The 20637-nt window shown below is 30.7% G+C and overlaps 3 protein-coding genes across 4 annotated transcripts in view; all 3 read right to left on the bottom strand.

The window, feature by feature from the left end:
- The window catches only part of LOC112528495 (UDP-glycosyltransferase 74B1-like), a 4102-nt gene extending 1902 nt beyond the window's left edge, over positions 1-2200 (bottom strand). Inside the window, exon 1 of the mRNA XM_025139525.1 lies at positions 1562-2200. Coding sequence (XP_024995293.1) covers positions 1562-2200 — 639 coding nt within the window. The remainder of the gene's footprint in view (positions 1-1561) is intronic.
- A 7322-nt stretch (positions 2201-9522) lies between these two features.
- LOC112528432 (snakin-2-like) lies at positions 9523-11855 on the bottom strand. Its single transcript, XM_025139458.1, has 4 exons — positions 11779-11855; positions 11275-11337; positions 9892-9931; positions 9523-9798 (listed from the first exon to the last, which is right to left on the bottom strand). Exons 1-4 carry the CDS (start codon positions 11842-11844, stop codon positions 9614-9616), a joined length of 354 nt encoding a protein of 117 aa, XP_024995226.1. The 5' UTR covers positions 11845-11855; the 3' UTR covers positions 9523-9613.
- Positions 11856-13959: 2104 nt separating this feature from the next.
- On the bottom strand, positions 13960-20123 carry LOC112528398 (protein NLRC3). 2 transcript variants are annotated; one of them, XM_025139415.1, is made up of 17 exons: positions 19786-20123; positions 18520-18729; positions 18349-18407; positions 17364-17501; positions 17071-17145; positions 16899-16982; positions 16743-16804; positions 16518-16587; positions 16281-16356; positions 16045-16175; positions 15864-15923; positions 15707-15781; positions 15105-15209; positions 14924-15019; positions 14769-14849; positions 14584-14685; positions 13960-14211 (listed from the first exon to the last, which is right to left on the bottom strand). In XM_025139415.1, exons 1-17 carry the CDS (start codon positions 20102-20104, stop codon positions 14143-14145), a joined length of 1812 nt encoding a protein of 603 aa, XP_024995183.1. In that variant the 5' UTR covers positions 20105-20123; the 3' UTR covers positions 13960-14142. The 2 variants fall into 2 exon arrangements, with proteins under 2 accessions (XP_024995183.1, XP_024995184.1); XM_025139416.1 differs by having other exon boundaries at positions 18520-18736; positions 19786-20103.
- Between the last annotated feature and the right edge of the window lie 514 nt (positions 20124-20637).

Here is a 20637-nt window from a genome sequence, read left to right as displayed (position 1 = left end):
TGGTTTAATATTATAATTTATAAAGATAATAATTAAGTATTCTGTTAGAATCAAATGATTATCTTAATTATATTTTAGATTTTTTATATTTAAAATGGATGTTTATCATGTATTTGATTATGTTTATATGTAGTTAGTTACACGAATTTAGATATGAAACTTTAATAAGTTGTACTTACGGACAATCTATTTGCAATCTTAAGTTTTAAGTAATATGCATTGATAAACAGTAATTTATGCATAAAAAGTGATTTTTAAGAGTTTTTGTCAAATGCTTTATAATATAGTATAGATTCATATGAGTTTATATATGTGTCTTCTTAAAAATCATACATTAATATATACCTTTTTTTTTCTTCTAAAATTTGTGTTTTAACAAATCCAAAACTTATAATGTATAATAATTAAATTTTTTTAATTCATCTTATATTATTTTTATTTTTCTTTATTATCTTGTTAGTATTAATATATTATTTTATTAAATATTTTATAAAATGTTGTAATTGACAAAGTCTTCAAAATACCATTTTTGGTTATTTTACATGCTTCTCACCTAGTTTTTACTAAAAAAAATTATTTGTTTATCAACTAGTTTATCAAATATAACCTACATAAAATATTCATTTGTTACTTTAACTTTCTTATTTTCTCTTATTTATCAGTTAGATTTTATCAAATTCTCATCTATTTTTAACATATTTATCTTTTATTTATTAATATAACATTATTTTAATAGTAACAAGTTAATAAAATTATATATATATATATATATATATATATATTATTGGAATATTAATAAAATAAAGAAAACAAAAACTTTGAATTAAAATTGAACTTCAAGAGATTGTCTAGAAGTATTTTCAAAACGGAGAAAGTAGGAAAAAAAGACTTTTTTTTCAAATATGGAGATTATCTCAAAAAATGATTATCATGTGAGAAAAATATTTTTTAATATTTTTTTACCGATTAAAGCTTTTGAAAATAATTATTTAGGGAGAAATAATATTTTGATATTGATAAAATATTATTTAAAATGAAGAATATTTTGAAAATAAATACATTTTTTTAAAAAAATTCAAAGAAATTTTAAAGAGAGACAAAGATGAGACTAACAAACAAAAAAGCATTCAAAGCACATAATATGTATAACTTGATTTGTTTCAAAGTTAGGGGTGTTTGGAATTGCTTATAAAAGCTGTTTTTTAACTTATTTCAGTCTGACATCGGTGATAACTGTTTTCTGGTGTTTAGATAAGAAAAAAAACTGCTTATACTTGTGTCAAACCGGTAATAAACTGTTTTTGATAAGTTAATTCTTCTTGACTTATAAAAAATTGATTATTACCAGTTTACAATTTTAACCATGTTTTATTTAACTACGGTTTGATGACACATAAGTTAATAATCATTTTTATAATAAAAAAACATAAATTGTTTTAAATAACCAATCCCAAACACCCCCTTAATCATCAAATCAAAATGTTTTTTTTTTAATTTTCAAAATTTGTATATTATTTATTAGAAATGAAAAATGCAGGCGGGTACGTAAAATATTGCATACTTGAGGTTCCAGTTCTTGGAAAGTGTTGCTGAAAATCCAATCAGCCTTCTCCAGATTCGAAAACTGCTTCAATTTCATCTCCAGGTACGCCGGATAACTTTCCGGTGCATTCAAAAAGCTCGGCAAGTCTTCCAAATTCAACGGCGGAATCCCCGGCAACACCACCGGACAATCCTCCAATCTCACCGGCAACCTCAACGTCCCGTCATGTATCCGGCTGAAAATGGCCGACACAGTGGCGGAGTTGGTAAAAAACGCCCCCCCAAGAATCCCATTTTCTTTAGCCACCTCAAGAGCCCAAGGCAAAAACGAATCGTACACAATACAAGTAATCGGATGGGTGGTGGTCTGGTGTTTCTTGATGAGTTGGGTGAGTGTACGTGAGCCATTGGTTTTAAAGGAGTCAAGGAAGAGTTTCTCCGATTGAGCTTGGGCATAACCACCGTGGTCAAAGCCGTCAGAGATGGGTTCCACGGTGACAGATGGGGCGGAGATGGAGGAAAGGGTGTAGTGGGTGGTGGCGATGGTGGCTTTGAGGCCTTTGGATGCGAGCCTTTTGGCGAACTGGAGAAGAGGGTTGATATGGCCTTGGCTTGGATAAGGCAACACCACAACATGGCCTTCATATGCTTTCTCCATCTCTACGGGGTTTCTTTTGTTGGTTTAAAATCAACACTTGGTGTATTTAATAACTGAAAACGTATCGAAATCGCAATAACTTTTGGAGCTGGATACGTATGTTTGGTCGAATGAACGAATAGAAGTACAAAATTACAAAACAGTACGACTTTGTTGACCATAGCGTAAAGATGATGGAAGTACGTAGGGGATATTTTTGGAATAGTGTATATAATATAACATAATCCTCTAGAATAAAAAATTATTGTTTCATGTTTGTTACTACTTTTATAATATATAGGAATAAGGTGGAACAAACTAGAGAACAAGGTAAAAAGATCTATATTAATTAAAATTAGAAGGGTATTTGCGTAATATAGCGAGATACATCTTAATTTTAATATTTTATTTTATTCTTTATCTCAGTCAATGTTATAATATGATCTTATGTGATTTTGAAAAAAACGATGATGTTTTTATTTTTGAATAAAATATAAGTTTGAAGATATCATAAAAATTTGATAAAAATATATCGATATTAATATCAAACTAACTATTTAAAATTTCTTATTTTTTGTGTAATTTTTTAATTTAATTTTTTTGATAATTAAATTTAGGTACAATAACGAAGTAATTTATATTTGGTTTAATAATATAATTTTCTTATAAATATAATAATTATTTATTTTGTTAAAACTCGATAATTATTCTAATTATATTTTAAAATGAGATTTTTATCTGCAGTTAGTTATACGAATTCAAACATCGAGCTTTAATAAGTTGTACTTATGCATAATTTACTTGTAATCTTGAATTTTAAGTAATATGCATCACTATATAGTACTTTATACAAAAAAAATATTGATATCAGTATTAAATTAATCTTTTAAAAGTTCTTATGTTTTGGTGTAATTTTCTTAAATAAATTTATTTAATTATAATTTAATTTAGGTTTAGTAACAAAGAAATTTAATTTAGGTTTAATAATATAATTTTTTTATAAAGATAATAACTAGGTATTCTGTTAGTTATCAATGATTATCCTAATTATATTTTAGATTTTTTATATTTAAAATGAGATGTTTATCCAATATTTGATCAAATTTATCTGCAGTTAGTTAGATGAATTCAAGTATGGAGCTTTAATAAGTTGTACTTATGCACAATTTACTTGTAATCTTAAATTTTAAGTAATATGCATCAATAAACAGTAATTCGTACATAAAAAATTGTTTTTAAGAGTTTTTGTCAAATGCTTTATAATATAGTATAGATATATGAACAAATTATTACGGGTAAATTGGTCATTTTATATGTTTTGTTCTTCCAGTTCTCTTTTACCAAATGTTGAACTATTGTTTTGTATTGTTCCGTCATGTTCTGTCTTATCCTATATGGATACCAAACGCATCATCATGAACCGAACAAACACGAATGGATGTTTATTCGTGTTCGGTTGTTTAACTTAACGGAACAAACTAATGAACACGATGGTATGAACAAAAAATTTTGTATTCATGTTTGTTCATTAATAAATATGTTTGTTCATGTTCGTTAAAAGGTTAAACAAACGAACACGAATAAAAATGAAACGACCACCATTACTGATCATTTCTTTCCTAAAAAATAACATAATAAAATGAAAACCAGGTAAACTTATGAAGGATTAAAAAAGAATCCAAAAAGTTTAATTTAGTTGATGATTTTACATATGGATTTCATAATATATAAATATATTTATTTAGGGGACATTTCATTTACAAACAATTAAAATAAACTACACAAAACATAATCAATGCTTATATTAGAAAACAATATAGACATTTATGAATAATGATAAATATCTATATCTACACTATCTTATTAAGCAAATTTAACAAAAGTCTTAAAATTCTAAATGACCAACATATCCTTTATACTTATTTTTTCACTTTTTCACCTCATCATCTCCTCACATACACTCACCCTTTCAACCGATTTTTTTAAAATTATAATTTTAAATTTACACTTTATACTCCTATAATTAATTAATTAATTTACTTTACGTTCTTTACTTTTAAATGTTTCATTTCAAACTTTTATCAAATTAGCATACATAATCGTATATCAATTAAAACATGTTTAAAAAATACATTTTTATTTTAACAAGTTACACCATTATAATCGTCTCGTTAATACCTTCGAAATGAGTCCAATATTGAATAGTTTTTGACTTAGTTATATTTTTATATATTATATATACTGTGAAAAAATATTTTTAATATTTACGATTTATACTTTTATAGTTATTTATTTATATATATGCTATATATTTTGGGGYTARGCTRTCCAAATTGCACTGTATAATATGTTTTGAATTAATATGTTCTTGGTTTTTTTGAAATATATATATACATGCATTAATTCAACCTTAATTTGAGTTTCTGGACAATAAAGAGGGTAAGCAGTTGAAATTTTATTCTAAAACTCATCTTTTTTTGTCTTTTCATGGCTTATGATCTGTCAAATTTGTAGTTTTCTTTATTGGTTTTGAGTGTTTATCTTAAAACTCAAGTTTCTTGGTTTCTTGCTCTTGGTGTAAATCGAATACATTTGTGGAGTCGTTTAAATATGTTGGATTTTAAATATATTGGATTTTAAACTGTCATACAATTTTTTTCATCGATAGTCTGTAATTGGAATCATAACTCTTATTTATTCAAATTGTATTAATATGTAAAGACCAAGTATAACCTATATCATTGTTAAATCTTATCTTATAAAACTAGTGGAACTTCAAAATCGTTAAAATTCATGTCTCCCGCCGCATTGCACGGATACACAACTAGTATATATATATATATTTATAGAAGATGATAAAGTTCATTCATTATGATCATAACTTTAGATTAAAAAATAAAATGAAATCAGATATTTATTAGAGTAGATAAACGACTAAGATTGATTTGTATGGTTTGTTAGAATTAGATGTTTTGTAAATAAGACGTCCCATATTTATATATACAAACAACGTAAATGAACTAACATTAACAAACATAAATGAACTAACATTAACAAACATAAATAAGCGAACTTTCACGAGCGTAACTGAACGAACTTCTCGTTGAAAGATTCACGAATGATTTGTTAAAACGTTCAGTTGTTTACAACAATAAAAATGTTAAAATAAAAGAGGATATCGGAAGAAGTGTAGAAAATTAATCCAAAAACTATAATTTAATTAAAATTAATAAAAAAATATTTCAAAAAATTAATTTTAATATATGTTATATTATAATTAATTTGTAAATTTCACCCTCCTTTGAATATATTTTTCCATAAATAAAAAAAAGCCAATGGATTTTTGGATTTTGGGCGATTGGATAAAGTTTTTCAAACTATAAAAAAAGACTTAGTAACTTTTTATGATAATAAAAAATCATTTTCAGATGTTGACTCTTTGTCTGTTACAGTAATTTTTTTTGTTAAATTATGTTGATTATTTGAGCATCTTATTGTATTGTACCTCGAAGTTGATATAAAACCAATATCAATAATTCAATATGTAGTAATTGATTTTTTCTTATAGTAATTAAGTTGGTTGATACATGGTATCAGATTTTGTGCAAGGGAATCTCATATTAAATGTTAAAAGAAATTGTTATATTTATTTGAATTTTTTTTGAAATGATGTTTTGGGCTATGTCTGGACTGATCCTAGCACATGCAACAATTGATTGTAAGAAATTAGTCCTGATAAACTCAGTGATCATAATTATTGTGTATACCCAGAATCTAATCATTGACAGATGAGATATTCCACCATATTCCCGAAGATCTCAAGCATTACGTCACAACCCTTGTGGTTTATTATTTTAATTTATTGGTTATATTTAATGATATGTGTAATAGGTTTTTTTTTTTAAAATACAATGATTTATTCGTTAAGAACTTAATCATTTAAGTGTTGTCCCAGGTTCTGGCTCTTTAATACACAAACCCTCTTTGAACGCAAGAACAGAAGCCACCTAGGAGCAAGTATGGTCTTTGTCCTTTCCAAAAGCGAACTCCATTGTCCACATCGAGTCTAATAACGGGAATTATTTCATCAATCTAAAGGGCATGACTTGCAATCAAATAACTATTTCACATGGTACGTTTATTGGTACTTATGAGTGACCGTTTAATTGTCATCACATCTTAGTAGAAATATTATATGTGGACATCATCAAGATCTTTTAAAAATATTACTCGGAAGGAAGAAACAAAAAGATGGCGATAACAATTAAGAAGGTAAAGGAATGAATACAGGTAATATTACATACTCGAGCAACTTCTAAGTTCCGAACGACAGCCGCAATCAAGGCATCATCAAGATCTTTCCCACTCTTCAGTAACCTTTTTACATTGGCATCAACCTGAAGTTCCACATCAACGAAATGTGAAATGGAGTTCGGTAAATGATAAATGCATATTGATGGCAAAACGCAATATGATATGGGAACACGAGAAACAAAAACTCCAAGTGCTTCAATGATAATTGAGCCAGTAACCGATAGCATTGACCAACCTCAATATATGCCACACTAGCATATCGAAATCGAGTTGTCCTTCGGAGATCAGGAATTCCATCTCTTTCTCTGAAATCCTTCACATGGGTAATATATCTCGATAAGATATTTGAGCCAAACTTAAATTGGTGATAACTTTTAACAGAAAAACATCTAGAAAGGGTTGGCTGAGGGAGGTGGCGATGGCCGTTGGTGCAGGGCGGCGAGATGGAGGTGGGTGGTGTAGGGCCGATATTAGCTTTTAGTTTTTTTTAGTTTCTATTTTTACCTGCTAAAGAGGTTGTTGGTAACCCTAAGGATATATTTAACAGGTTAAATAAACTTCAAGGATTTATTTAACATGTTTTGGAATGTCCAAGTACTTATTCGTTTCAAAAAGTTATCCAATTACTTAATCATTCCAAACACTAAAATTTGTCGGGTTTTTTTTTTAACTTTTCCCTTTTCAAATTGGAGTACAAACATATGTAATGCTTTCAGTATTTGAGCACTTGTATAAAAAAAGGATTTTCATCTAATAAAAATGCAAATCTTTTAATATTTGAATTTTGTGAAGTTTGAACAATTTTATATGATATCATAAAATGTAGGGGTGTACAAAAAACTGTCAATCCGTAAAATCTGTCCAACTCAATTAAACCCAACCCGCCTAACCGTTCATCCGCTAATTAGGAGGGTTGATAGGCTCAACCCGCCCAACCCACCGCTAATATATAATTTTTATAAATTTATATATATATATATATATATTAATAATGTATAAATTTTAAATCTTTTGTTTTATTTTAGCTAAACGTATAGATTACCAAAAGAGATTCACGATCAAAGAATGATGACAAATAATCTTATTAATAAGAAAAATTATTGAATTTTTTTTTAATCAACAACAAATTGATATGTTGGAGAATATGAATTATATTGATAGATATTTGATGGACGAATCCATCAATCTATAACGCTTTTAAAGAGTTACATCAGAAAAATGTCTTATCTAAGAGAATTACAATATATTTATAGGATTATTTTGGACGTCTTAACAAATTCTATGATGTTTTTAAAATAAAGTGTCGTATTAGTTATTTTATACAACACGACTTGAAAAAATGTCATATAAACATAGATGTCCTATAAATAGATGAGTTTACGGGACACTTCTCAAAATGTTTTTATAAAATAACTAATACACATTTTATTTAAAGATCATCTAAAACACTTATTGAAACGTCCAAAACGTCCTATAAACATATTATAATCTTTTTCGATAAGACACTTTATAGTATGGTTTATAAGCTTAAGTTTTATGAATTATTTCATTCGTCAAATTATGTAACTACTAACCCGTCAACCCAACCGAACCCAATCCAACCCGCTTCAACCCGCAAGGGTTGGGTTTGGTTGGATTATACTATTGAATGAGTTGGGTTGGGTTGAGATTTTTCCAAATCGCCATAATTGGGTTGGATTGTAAAATTGTTGTAAACCGCCTAACCCAACTCGCATACACCCCTAATAAAATGTTTTATCGTGAATGATTAGTTGTGAAAAATGGGAATATTTTGGGTTTGAGTTGAAATTGTTTTCAAACATTTAAGTTTTTTGCCTATTTATTTTAGTAAATAATTTTATTTTTAGAAGATATGATTCTGTTAATAAATAAATAAATAAATATTATTTCACCTTTTTTATAAATATTTTTTATACACTTTAAAATCCTGGTGTGATGTTTATAAATGTTAAAACCGTTATATTTGGAGGTCAGGTGTTTATTGAAATAAATCTTCTTTTTCTTACTAATTATGCATGGTGTTTAAAATAATATTTTGGAGCAAAAAAACCAAAGTAAGATGATTTAAATTGGTCAAAAACGGTTTCTCGTGTACACTGGTTTCAATGGCAGACATCTGTGTGATGAACGTGAGCCTAGAGGCTACCTTGGTTATTCATAGTGTAAATGACGTGAGTCGAGTTTGAGTATTGATATACTTGACTCGAACTCGATAGACATTTCTCAAACTTGAACTCGACTCTAAAACTCACAGGTAGTTAAAACTAAACTCGACTCGAACTCGAACCAAACTCACCCGTTTAAATTTATGAAATTTTAATTTTTTTTTCTTATCTATACTATATTATAAAGCATTTGACAAAAACTCTTAAAAACCAATTTGTATGCATAAAATACTGTTTATTAATGCATATTACTTAAAACTCAAGATTGCAAGTAGATTGTGCGTAAGTATAACTTATTGAAGCTCCATATCTGAATTCGTGTAACTAACTGTAGATAAACATAATCAAATACAAGATAAACATCTAATTTTAAATATAAAAAATCTAAAATATAATTAGAATAATCATTGAGTTCTAACAGAATACTTAATTATTATCTTTATAAAATGTTATATTAYTAAACCAAAAATAAATAAATTCGTTATTAAATTTAAATTAAATTATAATAAAAAAATAAAAATTTTAAATAGTTGAATTGATATTAACATTGATATATATATTTTTAAAATTTTTATGATATATTTAAATTTATATTATATTAAAAAATAAAATCATTATTGCTTTCTTAAAAACACATAAAATCGTATTATAACATCGATAGAGACAAATAATAAAATAGAACATTAAAATCGAGATGTGTCTCGCTACATTGCACGGGTACTTTTCTAATAAATTATAAAACATAACGATATTCTCTTAAAAAAAAATATGTAATAATTTATAAGCAAAAGGATATTTATTAAACGTCTATAATACAAACTATTATACTATTTATGTTTTTTATTTAACATTACACTTAACTTCTAAAAATAACATTAAGGCCACATATTTTCAAAACAAAGTTCAAAAAGAGACACACACATACTTATAATTTCTATGGGCATTTTGGCTTGTTTCCATGAGTCAGCATATCAGTATAGCAACTTCCACACCTTTCTCTGTTGCCATGCGTGCCAGGTGGCACACAGTTGCACCTTCGGCAGCACGTGCCACATGCCCTAGTGCACACGTTTGGCCTTGAATGCCTTCCGCATCTTATTGCACATAGACCCCTACAGTCTTCAGAATTTATACAAAATATCCTTAACTATTGTTTTTATAAAATCTGCCACGTAAAAGTACCTTAAATATTGAGGTGATATGAGAAGTTACCTACAAGCGTCAAAAGCCTCCTACTTGGTCCTTCCGACCCCTACAAACCACAAACTCCGGTTACTATTTGTAGATAAATAAGTTTTTCACTTACATAAATTACCATCATTCATTATGTAATTAGGAATTAGATAGTAATTAATATTACCACATGTTATTGTACAACCTTCCACAGGAGTGTTTACAATCTGGTTTAAAAGATCCAATTGTATTTTTCAAAAAATTTAAATCATACTGTTCAAAATGAAATATCAAGACCGTTGAAATAATATTACTTTTAAAACAAAATCATATAAAAAAAAAGCGGTTTGGTTAGACTAGTTGAAACTAGAGATGGCCAAATGGGTCTGGCCTGACCCGGGATCAGCAGAGGACCAAGACTGGAACCGGTTTGGAACCGTCGGTTAAAGACCGGTTATGGTTTTCATCTAAAAACAAGGTCTGGCCTGGGACCGGTTATAGGCCCGGCCTAAATTTTTTTTCAAAAAAAGGTATTTTTATATGTATTTTTAATGCATTTCTAACTTTCAAAGTATATTTGATTGAAAATCAAATTACAAATTTACAATAAAACAAATTTTTTTGATCAAAAACTAATTATAAAATGTAATTTTTAAATGTATTTGAATGAAAACCAATTATAAATATACAATAAAATGTATTTTTTAAGTGTATTTGATTGACCTAATTATATATTTTAAAATGTATTAGAATAGTATTTTTAAAAATTTATATAGGACCGGTTTGGGGCCAGCCCAGGACCGGGACCAGTTACCGCAACCAGTTACAAATACTCTTAACCGAATCTTAGTATTTTTGACGGGACCAAAACCAAGACCAACCCGGATTGTTGATTTAGGCCCTAACCCAAAACCGGTTTTTGACCGTGTCTAGCTGAGACGCTCCGAGTAATAATGGGTAAAGAAAACCACAGACCAAACTAAACTACCAATAATTGGACAAAAATTGGAGCGTGGATGGACCTTCTTTTTAACACCCAACTCAAACATGTACTTGTGATCTCTAAAGAATAGTCCCAAATAATTTGTAAGCTTAGAGGCTGTTTATCTAAACACTTACCGGTAAGATTCAATACTATCGTTTATTTCTGGGCAAAATTTTATTCATTAAAACGTATCATATGCAACAATTTATCCCGGTAAGCGCTAACCATTGTGAGAGTTCTTGTCTTCACTTACTGGATAAGACTCGAGATTCTTGCCTTCGCTCTTACCGAGTAAGATTCTTAGTTCTTGCTATATTCATTCGGTAAAGTAAAGTGACTTGGTAAACGATTACCCGGGTAAGCGTTTGGAAACACAAAGACAAAAATGGTTTAACAATTAAAAAAAATGATAGAAAGAGATTGGATGAAGAAAAAACCTGGAGATGATGGGCTTGGGCCTGAATCCCAGCCTGAGAATCGGATGCTGATGAAGAGGAGACCTACAAAGCCCATAACCCAAATTAAGTCACCCATTCATTACACCATGCTTTAGAAATTAAATATTATTTATATTCAAAAAAACTAAACTTGTTGAATCATATATCTTTTCTAGAATTCATATGATTTTTGTATTATATACATTAAAATTAAATATACCAAAAGAAGCCAAAGCAAAAAAAATTGTTGCCACAATTTCATGTTAAATGTTATGGAAATTAGATGCTTAATTGAGAGCCTAGTTTTTTATTGCGAATCAGGAACCAACGATAGCGCCTCACGTGTTCAAGAATTTACACGTGACGTTAATCGTGAATGGTGTAACATTTCTCACGAATGCTACATAAATTATTCACACTCTCAATTGTCATACAATCTATAACAGAAATTAGGTGAATTATATATATATATATATATAAATGGTATAGATTATAGAAAGACACCTGAAAAAGAGAGAGGACAAAGATTGAAATTAGAAGTAGGAAGAGAAAATTGAAAGGAGAAGCCATTTTTGGTATGGAATTGGAGGTTCTGAAAATGGATCGGAGGCATGTCATGTTATATAGAGAAGAGGGTTATGGGCCTTGGAAAATGGGTCAGGCCCACTTTGTCTTTATTTGCCAGCTATCTCTGCCCACAAATTTAAAATTTTACAGTGTTCGTGTACCTGTTTACGTCCCACCTGTCTCCTTCCCATGAATTGAATGAAAAAGATAATCAGATAATTTTTTATTTATTTTAATAATTAATTTCTACGTTTCTACAATTTTATTTTTATCTGCTCCAGGTTAAAAAAAAAAAAAGCTAAATATTGTGAAGTGATATAAAAAAAAATCGTATAGAAATCATTGCAAAATCTAAGATATATATAGTTAATCATTATTTAATAATTTTGAAATTTATGATATTTGTGAAAACTTCTATTTTAAGGTCTTTTGATACATAATTTTTAATATGTAAGTATAGTTTTTAATATACTGATTGACATATATTTGTTTTATATTTATTCGTTTAACAATGTGAAACTCTTTTATATGTATTTTGTGTTTCAAAAACACATCAAAAAGTTTCACATCGTAAACCAAGTACATGTAAAACAAATATATTATAAATCAAATATATATTAATCAATATATTAAATTATAGTTATAAAAAAAATATCATATAAAATAATACATTCCCTAAATATGTAAACTCCTATATAATCTATTTGCACACATTTCTTTAAATAAAAATTTGAGTAAATTACTTCGATGGTCCTTGTGGCTTGCTCAAATTTTGGAGTTGGTTCTTAAACAAACTATCTACATTGATGGTCTCTGACTTTTCAATTACATAACACTCAAGGTCCCCGAAATTAACACAGTCAATTATCAACCATTATGAGGGATTAATCAGTTTTTGAACAAACTACAAGGATAAAAGCATAATTTATGCTAAAATTTATTGTGCAAGGACTTTTTGAAGATCATCTCTGCTATTTTTAATTCTTTTTATTAAAAAAAATACTTCATATATCGAATTACAAATCAAATTTCTTAAACCAAAGTACATATTAAATAAATTTCTTTATATTTACTTTAAAAAGTTATAGAATTGATAAAATGACTTTTATATTAAAAAAATTAAAGTGTAAAAATCAAAAGAAGTTCACGTATCTTTCAGGTTGAACATTAAAATATAGAAATACTTTTATAGACAACCTTTTCTTTATAGTTGCTCAAAGTATTTAATTACCAGATTATTCTTGTACAATTTGGCAATAGGTTTTCTTGTTTGTATAATCGAACTTTTCTAATATTAATTCATATTTATATTTTATTATTATTTTAACTATTTGTTGTTTGACTATATACTAATAATCTTACATTAACCGTATTTAATTTCCAATACAATGTATATTTTAATGTCCAACCCAAAATATATATAATATGTCTCGATTTTCTTTATTTTCTGAACTTTACATTTTCTAATATAAAGACATATTTTCAATTTGATAGCTTTTACATAAACAAAAATATTTTTATTTAATATGTATAAAATCCCGATGCGTGAACTTGGAGTGTGGTGTCTATCTGTTTTTGGGGTCATCTCTGCCATTTTCGTATGTATGTAAAACATCAATCTCTTCAACATGGCAGTCACAAGTAATTGAGGACATTAGACACATCAACACAAAGGTGTTTTTGTAAGATAGTAGATGGTCAAAGAAGTTCCTTTTGTTGACCCTGCAACATTATAGGACATGACTGACTTCTACATAAATGTAGTAAATTATTAAACTACCAACTTCAAATTAAAACCCTAAAATCTTCAACAATTTTTTCACCCGCCTATCTCATTCTCGACAAACATACCCTAACAGTAATGTTTGTTTTGGATTTATATTGAGGCAGGCCTACTAGAAAATTATTGGGTATTTAACATCTCATCCACCAGATCAGAGTTGCAATTAGGAATTACCACCACCTACCATACTACTCTTTACTATGCAATTGTTGCTGGTTGCTGACCAACTTTCAGCCTGCCTGCACATGGGTTTAACATTACAACACCAACAAACTTGGTGGTTTTGCAAGGGTTAAGATTCATATGATCACGTGGGTGCACCTTACCAAATTGAATGATCAAAACCCTATGTTTACCAAAACAAACAAATGGGTGCAAAGAAGTTTCTCAACCACAATGCTAGCCGCAATCTCTGTAACAAAATTTTTAAACATCCCTGCAGTTTGAGGGATGCCCGCAAAAACAAGAAAAGTCGAATACCTGTCAACTAAGTATACGCCTTGCTTCCATTAAGATGCCTAGAAACCGATACTTAGTTCTTTTTCATTCATCTCGTACACGTGGTCTCTTGCATCAGTTAGAGCACTCTGCAACATTTTATACCCTTATTTCAGGATCACCCAATCGAAGGAAGGAAACAAACATGATTTTGCATACTAGGATTGATGGTGCATTTGGTACGTGGGATAGTACATGACAGAACTAAGCAAAAACTAGTTCCACGTTTGGTGTGACAATTAGATACTGAGAGCAGACAGGAATGAGTCTGCCCCACCAAAATAGGTGGAAGAAACTTGGTAAATTACTAAACTACCCATAACAAATTAAAACCAAACCTTCCCCAACGCTTTACCGTTCAGTCATGTCCAGTCCCAAACGCAACGTGACTACTGACCATATACTCCCTCAAATAACAATATGGAAGGAAAGATAGACGAGAAAAGGGTGAAATCAAATACCTGCCCTAACTTTGTAAGGAAGTTGCTAGAAAGATTCAAAGATGTCAGTCTCACATCTTCGTTAGCCTTCAATGCTTGAGAAATGGCGAAAGCCCCTTCATCCTGTTGCCAAATCAAATCAAATAAGATGCAATGAAGAACTTCTTTTAATGCCAAGTTCTCTACGGAAGGAAGGAGGGTCATACTCTAATTTCATTGAATCCTAAATCAAGTGACACAAGAGCTTCATTCACCACCTTAAGGCTGCGAGCCAAGCACTTAGCACCCTGCATGACCAACTGGCTATTAATTTATTGAACATGGGGAATGATACAAAAGTAGTTTCTTTACAGATATGAACCTCATCACTAAGCCCGTTAGCTCGTAGATCTAAAGTGGAGATCGTATTGTTGTATTTTAGAGTATCAGCTATGAACTCTGCACCCTTTGCTCCTATCTGTAATAAGTTGGAATGAAATTGGTCATATGAGATTTCTTAGAGATTCTAAAAATTAACAAAAGAATTTGAATCTTGTAATTACCTTACACCAACCAAGCATGAGAGTTTTTATATTTCCATGAAACTTAAGAACATCTGACAAAGCTTTTGCACCATCTGATCCCATGGGATTATAACCGAGTTCAAGCTGTTTGCAATAGAGACAAATTGAGTTACTTCAGCTTCGTAAGCATAGTAATATACTACTTCCTCTGTCCCAATATAAGTGTCCACATTTCAATTTAGCTTGTCCCAAAATAAGTGTCTACTATACTTTCTCTAATTTTATCCTTTGCTCCCTTGTCATTAAGAGTAAAATTGTCATTTAGTTCATTAAAAACTATAATGATCACAAAAAACTGTGACTTTTTCAATGTGGAAATTTATTTTAGGACGGAGAGTGCCCATCTCCGTCCCATAAATTGGCAAATTTTGACTGGGTAGTCTTAGGACGGCATCATTGTTTGTCAAATGTCTAAAATACCCTTCTACAATGACAATACGAGTACCTTCTGGATCCAAATCAACATCATTAACTTTGTAACGATGACAACATGCAAATAGATAAACTTGAAATCTACTCAGAAATGGAAAGGTTTGCGATTTTCCATCAGAAGGAAGCAAGTAATTCAGTAAGACACTCACAGCTGTTATCACGGTATTATCTTTTAGAACTTCCGATATTGCAGTTATCCCTTTAGCATGGATGTCATTTCCCCCCTGAAAGTATAAAAATGGTTGAATTTATTTCAAATAATCTTAACGTTACGTCTAATGGGGTAAACTTGGGTCCTCTTCTCACCAAGTCTATGTTTGTTATTGAACGGTTCTCCTTCAAAGCATCAGCTATTTTCTCAGCTCCCTGGCATATTTTGATAATCAAATCAATGTATATAATAAGAACCTTAAAACGATAACAGGATATTGATTAATGTTAACAAGAGAAAACACTTGAAAGTTTTAAACTAATGAGGGATGAATACCTCATCTTTAATGTCATTCATGTATACGTTAAGCCACAACAAGGTTTTACTTCTTTTGACATATTCCGCAACATGAAATGCGCCTTTTGAGGTTATCATATTGTTGCCAATGTCAAGAGCTGTGAGTTTCCCTGCTTACCAACTATACATGTCAAGTTAACACAATATATATATAGATACAATGAAACATATAAGAATACATTAACAACAGAAATCAATGCATCAAGGAGCCAAACCTTTATGTATCGACAATCCAGCTATTAATGCACGGACTCCTTCATCTCCTATGGAGTTCCCATGCAAAAAAAGTTCCTGCATATTATATATGTGAATTTCACATATCTGATCACTTATGGTAGAATTTAGGAATTCAAGTCCATATAAATATTGTAGTTAGTGATAAAAAAAAAAAACTTAAACCGGCATATAAACATCAGTTAGGGACTAAAGATGAATAGAAATGAGATGAATACCCTTAAAGCTTTGTTACCCTCGAGCCCTTTAGCAAGTGAAGAAGCCCCTAAAGCACCGCCATAATTTCCACTAGGATAATAGAATGTGTTGTCAGTTACAAAATAATCAGGTTGGCATGAGTTTATCCATGCTACATACCCCAATGGCCTTTTGTACATTCTTAAAAAGCCATAAAATGTATCTGTAAAATGGGGAAACAATATGAAATCACAAGATCTACTTACTTTAGATACAAGCTCTGTAACGATTTATTCTCAAGAAGTGCCTCAGCAAGACCTGAAAATCCCTGCCTCCGATGCCAAATTAAAAGTAAGAGAGATGCTATTAACTTCAATAATACATACAAACATAAACTACGATGAAATAAAACAAAGGCATACAGAATAGTCAATCAAATTGTTGTTGAGTTCAAGTGTTCGCAAGGTTGAGTTTTTCTTTAGCATCTCAGCAATAGCCTTTGCTCCCTGCAACATGTAAATATAGTTGAGGATTTTGTAGATCAATTAATATCTAACCAGCAACTTTTAGTTAAAAATTTGGGAAAAAACTAACCTCGTCTCCTAGCCCAGTACTGTTTAGCTGGAGCTTCTGAATACCATTATTATCCACCAGGATATTACATAAAGCCTGCATAGAAAATATCATATATCATCAGCAATTCAAAAACCTCCAATATTGCAAAGCTAGAAATCAATAAATGGGTTTAATATGAAAATTAAAAAGTAGACTAGGACCCTTTATTATGACCCTTTCCAAGATTTATTTTTGTAAAATAGGGGGAACATAATTAAATTTTACAATTTCCTTCAAACCCATGACCTACTAAAACTAACAAATTAGTTCACCTTAGCTCCTTCATCCCCAATAGTGTTTCCTGATAGGTTAAGAGTCTTTAGATAAATGTTCGATTGCAGAATACCATCAAAAGCTTTAATTCCTTCTGCCGTTATTCCATTGGCAGCAAAATTCACTTCTTCTACAACCTGGAAAAGGAAAAGCAAGGATGCACCCAGTACACCAAGGCAAAGCCACAATATCAGCTAGCAACCATGGTATAAAAACTTAACGAAGGGGATTTATCATGTTATGTCATAAATCCAGAGTTTCAGTTACAAGCAGGTTCTTGTTCTATTCACAAATAATAAAAATAGTATTCTCTCCCTCTAGAAATGTGTGAAATACCCCTTAATGGTGACAAAGAGAGGGGGGGGGGGGGGTTAAAATGTATTTGTAATGATTGATTTGGGGACATAAGTAATTTTAAATTGAAATGATGCCATAAAACAAAATGTTGGCATTAATATGGGACTTGCAGATGTCTACAATTCTATCTGCACATGTTTGCCAGAATGTAAGTTCATCCAAACCACAATACATTTACTTTGATTCAATACAACTCTAATATGATACGTGTTGGATAATTATCTACTTTCATAGTTCACACAAAGATTAAAGGAATCTTAGTATTTGCAACTTGAATCTTAGGACTCGTTACGATCCAAAACCCTTCGCTCTGAATCTAACTATTCATGATTTGATATTTATCAAGTACAGAATCTAGTTTGAACTATTTAGGAAGAGCTATTATGACAAACAACCTTAAAAAGAATAATAATATACACTAGACATATACAAAAATAGATCCAAGCAGTCCACAATACCAAATGTAAGTCACAACCACAGGCCAACTCAACTTACTCAAATGACTCTATGCTAATCAACTGGATCACTATAACAATATAATAACATTGACCGTATAAGCATCTTTCAAATGAATAAAACAGAATAGTTAATAGAGTAAAATAAACATGATCATGAAAAAAATCTAGCCTGGTTATAAGCTAAGCTCTCTGCAAGGAAAAATAGTCCTTCATCTCCGAAGTTGCGACCTGCCACATAGGTACAAGATTAAATATAGGCAGCTAAACAATTGGTGTATAAGAAAATATAAAGAATATTGTCGCAAGCACAGCATCTTATATGGTTTTATTTTGCTAGTACCTGACATGTCAACAATGTTGAACGACCTAAGTTCTTGAGCAAAATCATTTAGTCGAAGTTTGGATTCCCTTTCAATCTTTGCACCAAAATTAGGTAACAAATTCGTTCCAGCGGCAAAGGACCATTTCACTCCGTCGGTAGTTTTTTTCTCTGCTGCTGGAGCTTTTGACCGCTTGGGCATAATCAGCTTCTCCACCAATTTCCACATAACTGTCAGCTGAAGACATAAATTAGTGAACCATTGAGAAGCTTCTATCTTTAGCATAACTCTTCTTGTAAATCTATTTGAGAAACGTTAGCTTTTATGGCAATGGAACCAAATGAAAAAACGGAACAGGTCATGGAAAAGGGAAAAATTCTGAACATGAGGAAATTAAGAATGATGGTTAACGGTATTTGACCCTCTAGCACAAAAAGTCGACTTTACAAACCTAATACCGTTTATGATGGGCACGATGAAGTTCCTATAAATGACCATATCTAAATAGAATAGGGTAACCAGGAAGAGTAGGCATCATATTCGTGGAAGATGATGAGGTCATGATTCCAACCTAGAGAGAAATACTTTCACAAGTAGAATATAAATTTTATTGACTGCCAAGTCACACTACCTACTGGACTTACCACTAATTTGACCACAATCACATTAGGGTCATCAATTCATCATGATAAGCAACAACATTAACTTGCATCATTCGATCACTACAGTTCTGATAACTTACCACTGATAATCAACGAAAGATGATACACATAACAACAACCTCACCCATGACAACATCAATCCCTTAACCAAAAGAAAACCATAATGCCCTCATCTTACATGTTCAATGTTAACGGTAACAGCTAACTAAATTGAAGCTATTGTCCTTTATCTAGCTAACTAATCAAACATAAACCTCATTTGGTTGTAACAATTCAACTTCTAAATTTTAACAAACTTTGATAGTCAAGTGCTCCTCCCCATAAGCACAAATTTTGCAAACGAGGCCCCTTTGTTCCAAATAGCTACATTTCGTTGTTTTGTCAAACTTAATCATGTTCAATGCAAAATTGAGTACGGATTTTGTTGCAAGTTTAATCATCCTATCCGTACAAGTAGCTATGTCGGCCGAAAATTTTAAAATCCCTACCAACTGATGGTGAAGGTATAAAGCATTTGACATCCAAATTCCTCAGAATTTAGCTCATATTGTATAAGATAGAGAGAATACATTCAATAACGATAGACACAAGAAAACGTAATAGATAGCAATTAAAAAGCAATACCAAAAGTAACGACAACGAACGAGCCGACCGGCAACACAAATGAAGCAATCTCCTTCACCGGAACAGCGGTTAAAGGCCCTGCTTCGGATTGAGACTCCCTATAAACTCTCCTACCTCTCGCCGACCGTCCAGACGAACCCGAAGCATTTTTTATTGCAAACGTTTCGAATTGCAAACGTCGGCGTCCTGAATGCACATAATGCAACTTAGTAGAAAAAAACATCCGACTGCGAAGAAGCATACAGCCATCGGCTGTGAAGCTGGTGGTTGTAGTTGCTTTCGGATGAAAGTACATGGAGAGAGTCGAAGCAAAATCCATGACTGTGAGTGAAAAAGCAATTTGGGGGAAAGGATAGAAGACGACGACGACGATGAAGAATATACTTAATACTTGGCAGTTGGAATTTGGAAATGGGCCAATTGGGCTTGGATCAAAATTTGGGCTTTATAATATCAGTCCATGGGCCTTCTTACCTTTTATCTTATATTACTCTCTCAGTCTAAAATAAATGTGCATAATAGAAATGGTAGACACTTTTAAACATATAATAGTATCTTTAACAGTTTTTTTAAAATAGAAAAAAAATGAGTTTTTGTTCTTTAAGATGCTTCAATAGTATTGCTATCTTGTTCTCTAAAATAGAAAATAGGTTGGATTCCGGTGAGAAAGAAAGTTATGGTGAAAAATATAAGAAGAGGTCTATACTCTTAAATCAATCGTAATTGAATGTCAACGCTAATTAAATGTATTGAGATTAGAGATGGCCAAAAATCAGTCCTGGGTCGGGCCATGCTAAGCTCAAATCGGTCCCAGTCCCGATCTCGGCCTCACTCCCGACCAAAAACACGAGG

Source organism: Cynara cardunculus (genome assembly GCF_001531365.2).
Source record: "Cynara cardunculus var. scolymus isolate 2C chromosome LG 15, CcrdV1, whole genome shotgun sequence".
Classification (NCBI taxonomy): Eukaryota; Viridiplantae; Streptophyta; class Magnoliopsida; order Asterales; family Asteraceae; genus Cynara; species Cynara cardunculus.
This window is presented reverse-complemented; position numbering and strand designations above follow the sequence as displayed.